Source organism: Haliotis asinina, chromosome 2 (assembly GCF_037392515.1).
Source record: "Haliotis asinina isolate JCU_RB_2024 chromosome 2, JCU_Hal_asi_v2, whole genome shotgun sequence".
In the NCBI taxonomy this organism is placed as follows: Eukaryota; Metazoa; Mollusca; class Gastropoda; order Lepetellida; family Haliotidae; genus Haliotis; species Haliotis asinina.
Window position 1 is genome coordinate 90002 of NC_090281.1, and position 8233 is coordinate 98234.

The 8233-nt window shown below is 42.1% G+C and overlaps 2 protein-coding genes across 2 annotated transcripts; one reads left to right on the plus strand and one right to left on the minus strand.

Moving 5' to 3' along the window:
- Positions 1 to 3667: 3667 nt before the first annotated feature.
- On the minus strand, positions 3668 to 4812 carry LOC137274728 (uncharacterized; the record flags this gene model as incomplete). Its single annotated transcript, XM_067808069.1, has 1 exon — positions 3668 to 4812. A coding segment is annotated over exon 1 (1145 nt), but the record flags the coding sequence as incomplete, so codon positions are not given.
- Positions 4813 to 5445: 633 nt separating this feature from the next.
- Positions 5446 to 6178, plus strand: LOC137274729 (negative elongation factor E-like). The gene is made up of 2 exons (XM_067808070.1): positions 5446 to 5785; positions 5877 to 6178. Exons 1-2 carry the CDS (start codon positions 5446 to 5448, stop codon positions 6176 to 6178), a joined length of 642 nt encoding a protein of 213 aa, XP_067664171.1.
- The last annotated feature ends 2055 nt before the right edge of the window (positions 6179 to 8233 follow it).

An 8233-nucleotide genomic window follows, 5' to 3' on the forward strand; every position in this document is an offset into this window, starting at 1 on the left:
ACCCTTTGGCTATGATTTGTACATGCAACTATTCATAATTTCTATAGACTATTCGTGGCACTTTCTGCTGCAGGGACATAGTTCTTTGCGGACATTGCGACAAGTAATTGTCAAGAAAGACAGCCTACAAGCACAAGAAAAAAGTTTCTGAAATATGGTTGGTTTCTACAATATTCTTTTAACATGGGTACCCAGAGATATTCCGTATACAGTCGAACCCCATTGTCTCGAACTCGGTTGAGACGAATTCTCGGATGTGTCGAACTGACATCTCGGTCCCGATTTCCTTATATTTATCATTATTTTTACCCTGATGTGTCGAACTAGATGTGTCGAATTCCCGGTTGTGTCGAACTCATTTTAGGGTCCCCAAAGGCTCTAACAAGTACAAATTTACCCTTTTGTCTCGAACTGTCAAAGCTGGTTGTTGCAACTGAAAACTTCAGTCGCGCAATCGGAAGTCAGCCTCATAAACGTGCTACCTAAAGATCAAAAGTAACGATTAACGGACTCAACAATCAAGTGACATGTTTAACTACGCATCTATACACACATTGTCAGCACACTTACCAACTGAACTTTACTCAAACAATTAACCATAATTAAGTTGTTACCAGTGACACGTTGATCACGGACCGACAGGATATCTCTAAACAAACAATGGCGCATGTTGTTGTCATGTGACAGTCTATGTTAGCGGTCATGTGATTTCCTTGAAAATACAAAATGAGAAGTGAGGAAAACGGAGTTGGATTATCTAAATTGATGTTTTGTTTTTGGTTTAGTATTTAAGGTGTAGGATCAATTTTTTTAACCAGTACGGTTAGTAACATGGCAGAGCAATTCAGCGAAGGACCCGATCAGCCCGGGGGGATAACTGGATCGCATGTTACACCTAAAAAGCGAAAATTATCTGTGAAGACAATAGAGACAAAATACGAGGCTGTCATAGCTGTGGAGTCGGGTGGAAAATCCAAAGCAGAAATTGCAACTGAATTTGGCATATACATGGATTAAAAATGCTTAATACATTAAGAAACTTTTTTGAGCAATTCTGCTGTGATGCCATGCCCGAACGCCAAACAGACTGTAATTTCGGATTCTTTTTATGAGATAAATTCCCCACATGTACGCGTATGTACATTCCGATTCCGTTTGTATGAACTATACAACTTTTTATACTGACTGAAAATGAATTAGTGCTGTCAACTAAGTGGGATCGCTTGTGAGTTTGTTAAATTATTCTTGTTCTTATCTTTTTGTATGCATATTTATTTGCCATGACGAATAAAGTGATTGAATTGATTTACATTTGTACATGTTGCAATTTAAAGATCAATACTGCCGTAAACGTATATGTATTCGTTATATCTATTCATACAATCTGTACTCCAGAAATATTTCAACCAAGTCACATCATACATTCATTAGTTTATCTATCAAATTATCAAGTATCTTATGTTCTGTGTCAGTTCTGTGTATCCAGTTGTACCAGTTAATCAGTTTGATGATTTAATATTTGTTTTATAACCATTAAAACCTTGTCCATCAGTACATGTTGCATTGACATTATCATCACACCTCAAGTTTCATATTTCTGAAAGAATCCTTGTGTCAGTTATTTGATATGTCCGTTATTTACAGATATGGATTGTGGACCAACAAACTTGGAGAATGACAAGACGCCTTCATTGGTATTTATAATTTACGCTATATTATCTGTTATATGCCCGGTAAGGGAATCTCTTTTATAACAATATTATTCATATTGATATTTATAATGAAGCAGACGCTATGTAGATACTCAGAATAAACCTTTTTGACTTCACTCAAAGTATAACTGTACATGGGTTCAAGCGTAATATATACATATATTTACAATTCCAGGAGAAATACGGCTTACGTCACTGCCAGACGTTTGTTTCAAGAAAAACACGTTATCTTTATCTCCGTAACGACAAGATGTTTATCTGTAAAGATTTTTCGGGTGAATGACAAATGTTTCATCAGGTTAGTCATTAAAAGAATTTTTAGATTTCACTAAAAAACGGGTTTGCACTGTCACTTTGCTATCCATGTTTAATATATTTAATGTATGTATCATACATGTAACTGTAATAACTGAAAGTGAGCAAATGGTAATCCGTATTTAATATTTGTAATACATATCATCTGCATTATCATATATATTGCTGTGTTTCATTCACTGGAAATGTTAGATTTTACAAGCTTTTCTTCAGTGAATTTTCTCTCAGTTGAATTGATGATTCAAACTGAATGTCCTTTTCTTTTCCAGACACTGACAGTGACCAAGATATTAGCAGCACATTCAAGGTTTGCGAGTTATTACCACCATAGTGTGAGAGCCTGATTGATTTGGATTCAGATGTTTCGCCAGATATTAACCAGGACTCGCATACACCAACAAACATCTACAGAAGAACAAAGCACTTTGTGCAGTGGCTAGCTCGTCTTCATTCAGTGTGCCTACCTCCTGAGCAATGTTTGTGTGGAGAGAAGTCTGTTACTCTTCTCTGAGCGCCCCAGTTTCTCAAAACAATACAACGAATTGTGTACTACTGCAACTGCCCTCTTTCATTAAAATGTGAGCTTTTCTAAGAAATGAAACAGTTGAATCATAACATTTCCAGAGTTTGTTTTTTGTTCAAATAAATATGTAATAAATATAACAGATAATACAACATATTTCAGTTTTCTAAACTAAGCGGAAACCCTCATTGTCATCTTCCTTGTACAGAAACCTAGCGGAAACCTACATTACCCAAGATCCACAAGGTTTCCGCAAGACCAGAAACTTACTCACTCCAGCTATAAAGGTTTCAGTAAACTGAAACTAAATGGAAACTTCCAACTACAGTTTCAGTTGATGGAAACATGACGGAAACCAATACTTGTTAGTTTCAGTTGTGGAAACTATGCGGAAACTCTCTAGCGGAAACCTACATTACCCAGTATCCATCAGGTTTCCGCAAGACCGGAAACCAAGTTATTTTTGCTGTGTTTGTATTGATTGATGTACAGGCTTCGATTGATTGATGTACAGGCTTCAACTTATGTACAGGCTTCAACTGATTGGTGTGCAGACTTGTGTTGATTAGGTTAACGAGTTACAGGTAAAGATGTTTGGATAAAGATTAGTCACTGAGGATAAGGTGGTTCCATGTATTGGGTAAGTAAACACCTCCGTCTCTGTTGATTGAGGGCTTGATTGCAATGGCTTCTAGGAGCTTCCGTTTTTTTAAATCACTGGCGTTCCTAACTAATGTCCTGGTGTTGTCCCAAACAATCTTGTGATTGGGGTTGTGCATAATGTGTTCACATACGACAGATTTCTGATCCAAATTTTGAACTGATGTTTTGTGCTCTTTTAACCTGATAGTCAGTGGTCGACCAGTTTCACCAATATATATATATGTCTCTTTACAACTGCATTGGATCTGGTAGACGCATCCTGCTGGATTGTTGCATTTAGGTGTTGTTGGCCCGCGTCCATTAGCTAATAGTAGCGTTTTCAGGTTGGTGTCGCTACGGAAGGTGACGTCTATACCTGTTGTTTTCTTGATGAAACGGCTGATGCGATGACTTATCTGTCTGGCCATGGTATGGTATGTTAATTCTGGTGGGGGAAGGTTCTGGTTTAGTTGACTTGGGAGTTTCTTTCAGGGTCTTGGTGATGGTGTTGCTGACTAGATGGGGTGGGTACTCGTTAAGGTCTTGGAAGGTTGATTTCAGGTGTTTTAATTCGCTGTGGAGGCTGTCAGAACTGCAGACTGCTTTTGCTCTTCGTGCCAGGGTAGCTACTATGCCTTTCTTAATCTGGGGATGATGGTTGGACTGGTGATGAATATACTGATCCGTATGTGTTGGTTTACGGTAAACACTGGTGGCTATGGATTGTTGATGTCGATGGAGAAGAATGTCCAGGAAGGGAAGCTGTTGGTGTGTCTCTTCTTCCATTGTAAACTGAATTCTTGGGTGTTGGGAATTCAAGTGTTGCAGCAGGGCCTCTGGATCTTGGTTGTCGTCCAGGAGGGCAAGGACATCATCTACTTTGCGGAACCAATGCTTTGGGGTGAATGGTGCAGTTTTCAGGGCAGTTTCTTCAAAGGCAATCATGTATATTTCTGTCAGTAGTGGTGATAGAGGGGATCCCAATGGCAATCTATGGATCTGTTGGAAGAGTTGGCCATTCCAGTTGAAATATGAAGTCTCAAAGCATTTACTTACTTGGGCTGTGAGTTTGGTGTCTAGGTCTGGTAGATATATTTGCAGTCTAGTAGATAGGATGTGAATGGCTTCTTTGATGGGTATATTGGTAAATAGGTCTACCACGTCGTAGCTGACCAACTTTTTTGTGTCACTGGTGTTTCTCAGTTTCTGTACGAGGGATGCCGAATCTTTCACGAAGGAGCTGCCAGTTTTTCCCAGTGGGGCTAGGATGCGGGATAGATGTTGGGCCGTGTTGTAGTAGACGGCTCCTCTAGAGCACACAAGGATTCTAGTCTTTACAGGGTTCTTATGTATTTTGACGGTGGCACGGGCATATGGCGGTTGGGAGTTGTTGGGATTGAGGTGGCTGAATATGGAATCACTGATTTCTCGGTTGGTATGGAGGGTCTTCAGAGTTTTCTTTAGCTGTCTCTCTAGTTTGGCAGTAGGGTCTTTCTTTAGAGGTTTGTAAGTTGTGGGGTCTTTCAGGGTCTTGTCTACTAGCTGTGTGAAGTTGAACCATAAAGCACTTTTAGTTTGATTCCTCCAACTTCTAAATGCCTTTGAAACAACTGATACCATTTATGATTTGTCAGGTACTTTTACGAATCATTCTTTGTGTGAGGTGGAGACAGAGGACTTATCTTCAAAGAGAAGTAGCTCTTCAGGACTTCTTGATAAGTCAGATAGTTTGTCAGGTGGTGAACACATTCTTTCCAGAGAGCAGTTTATTAGTGCACAAAGTGAGGATGTTGAAGTGCAGCAGTTGGCTAGTAAGGCTGTTTCTTTTGAGGAGGTTAACAAGGTTCCAGTTTGTTATTACTACAAGGATGGTGTTCTGATGAGGAAATATAGGTCGCCGGATGTTCTTGCGGAGGATGAATGGAAATTGTACCATCAAATTGTGCCATCAAATTATTTCGAAAACATGTACTTTCATTCTCACATGAAAGTCCTATGGCAGGTCATTTGGGTGTAAACAAAACTTGTGAGAAAATTTTGGCCCATTTGTTTTGGCCCAGTCTGAGACAAGATGTGGCTCAATTTTGTAAGACATGTTATGCATACCAATTTGTTGGAAAACCAAATCAGAAAATTCCTTCCGCTCCCTTGAAACCTATACCAGCTTTTGAGGAACCTTTCAGTAGAGTTATTATTGATTGTGTTGGTCCACTACCTAAGACTAAGTCTGGTAATCAGTATTTACTCACAATCATGTCTGCTTCCAACAGATTTCCTGAAGCAATTCCGCTTCTTAGGATTGTTGCTCCTGTGATTGTCAAGGCTATGATCAAGTTTATCGCACTTCTGATCCTGAAGAGGAAGAAGGAGGAAGCCCCCACCAGCAGTCAGGTGTCCACCAAAGCAGCACCTCCCCCGACAAAGGACTCCACCACCACCAACGAAGTAGGCAAACAGAGTGTCAAGACTCTCAAGAAACAGATGACTACTGATGTGCTGTGGAACAACAGTTACTATCAGCAAACTGCTGGTCGCTGTGCTAGTCCTGACAAGCCCCCTCTCCTGCTAACCCCAAGGCAGCACCCCACAAAGAGTTGCCTCCTGATCTTTAAGATTTGTATGATCTACCACCAATGCTGCCACCAGAGATGCTGCCGACTGTCCCCACTACTGACGCAAAGCAGACAGCAGCTCCAGGGATGGAAACGACTTCCGACACGACTACTCATTCAGAAGAGATGATGATGATGATGACGGATCCCATGATACTTTCCGTGATGCCTCCAGAGATGCCTCCAGAGATGACTTCAGAGATGACTTCAGAGATGACTTCAGAGATGACTTCAGAGATGCCTCCAGAGATGACTTCAGAGATGCCTCCAGAGATGACTTCAGAGATGACTTCAGAGATGACTTCAGAGATGACTTCAGAGATGACTTCAGAGATGACTTCAGAGATGACTTCAGAGATGACTCCCATGTTTAATGATGAAAATCATTTTCATACCAGACAAATGGACTTCCTACATTGTTCGACTTGTAATCCCCACGACCGTTTGAACTGGTGGTGATCTGTTGTTGCTGTTTTTCTTGTTGTTCACAGGTTGTTGTTCCTTCATCAATAAAATATGTGAATGGTTTGAATGTGTTGTATATCTTCAAGGTTCGTAGATCCTTGAGGTCATTTCTGCTGTAACCCGTGATAAGACGTATGTCGGGGACACTGTCAGAGGCTATGTCAGGGACACTGTCAGGGACACAGTTAGGGGCCGACGACCTTGTGGATTCCATGGTCACCCCACTCACGTTACGTCATCCCTTTACCATGTTGATTGCAGGCCCTACAGGGTCAGGTAAAACTTTGTTCGTCAAAACGTTTGTGGAGCATGTGTTTCAACCAGGGATTCTCGCTCTGCCACCTCAGGGGATCGTTTGTGTGTATAGTGAATGCCAACCCATGCATGAAGACTTGGAAGTGGTTACATCTAGGTTAGGCATTCCCCTGACCTTTGTGCAAACCATGAGCGAAGCCAACACGCAGTTACCTGCAGGGTCTGCATCCCACCGGTTTATCATCATCATCGCAACACGTCCGCGCTGTACTTGAAGCAAAACCTCTTTGAATTGTTGCCTCATCATCGCACCATTAGTTTAAATGCCCACTACCTGGTGCTGTTTAAAAATCCGAGGGACGCCTCTCAAATGGATCACTTGGCCTGACAAATCTTTCCAGGACAGAGGACTTTCCTTTGAAAAACTTATGAGGATGCCACTTTGGCTCCTTATTCCTATCTGTTTCTTGACTTGAAACCGACCACGGCTAAAGAGCATCATGTATGTACCCATCTCTTTCGCAGTCCCACCACCCTTTACATTCCCAGGTGATAAATAGAGGTGTCCGTCTGCTCTTACCCTCAGCTGACCCTGAGCTGCCATGGAAGACAGACGAAAACAGGCCCAGCCGCGCAATTCTGCTGATGTTGCCACAGGTTTGTTTAAACCCATCCTGACCACCTTGTGACGTGATCCCACTGAACGTCAACGATCAGGTGTACAACGGTTGTGTGAAAGTCTCAGGGCTCCTCCTGGTTCCTCCTCCTCCTCCGCCAAACCAAACCAATTTCCTTAAAAGAGTTGTGCCCCACAGCTCCCACCATGGCAAACACGTTTGCCCCTGTCTATACGCATCGTGCATCACCTGCCACTACCTTGTCTTCTCCTTGAACTGGCAGTCCCACCTACAGGAACAACAACAGAAGCGACAACACCCAACTCATTGCCAAAAGAAACCTCAAAGGAAACCTCAGGGGCGTCTCAACTCACCCCTCCCAGGAAACAGAAGAAGAGCAACGAGAAAACAGCCCCAGGCGCATCTTTGACCTGAATGGTGTTAAGTCAGAAGAACTCTCCATCCACCAACATTACCATAAATAGAGGTATCCCATCCTTATCCTCGTCAGTTCCATGGTAGCAGCAGCAGGGACATCATGCCTGCCCGTTTGAAACGCCACAGAGAAGCTCTCTGTCATGTGTGTAGCAACACCAGTCATGCGAAAGGCTATTTTGAAACAAAGTCTGAACTGAATCAAGCCATTAGTGAATGTGTGGTGAATTTGTATGGAGGTAACCTTCCTATGACAGCACAGCAACGACATCGTTTACAAAAGCATGGGCAACTCATGCAAATGTTGATGAAAGGGAAAGTGTCTGTGGCCAAGAAACGCAAACTGTTACAACAGAAAGGAAGGGGATTGGGTCTCTTGTCTGCCTTGGCATCGGTGGTGGGTCCTTTGGTGTCTGTCCTGTTGGGGTGATCATAAATAGAGGGCTCATTTTGGATTGGGGTTAGTTGCCTCTGCACTATGATGAAGCATACACGGAAGATGGTGATGGTCCAAGAAGAGGTATGGCAAAGTCTGCAAGACGAAAAACGACAACGCCATTTGCTCAAGTCCAACCTGTTGGAACAGAAACGGTTACACACGCTTCACAATATGGATACCCTCATCCGTGATGACACAGTTCCCTTTAGGGACAGAGA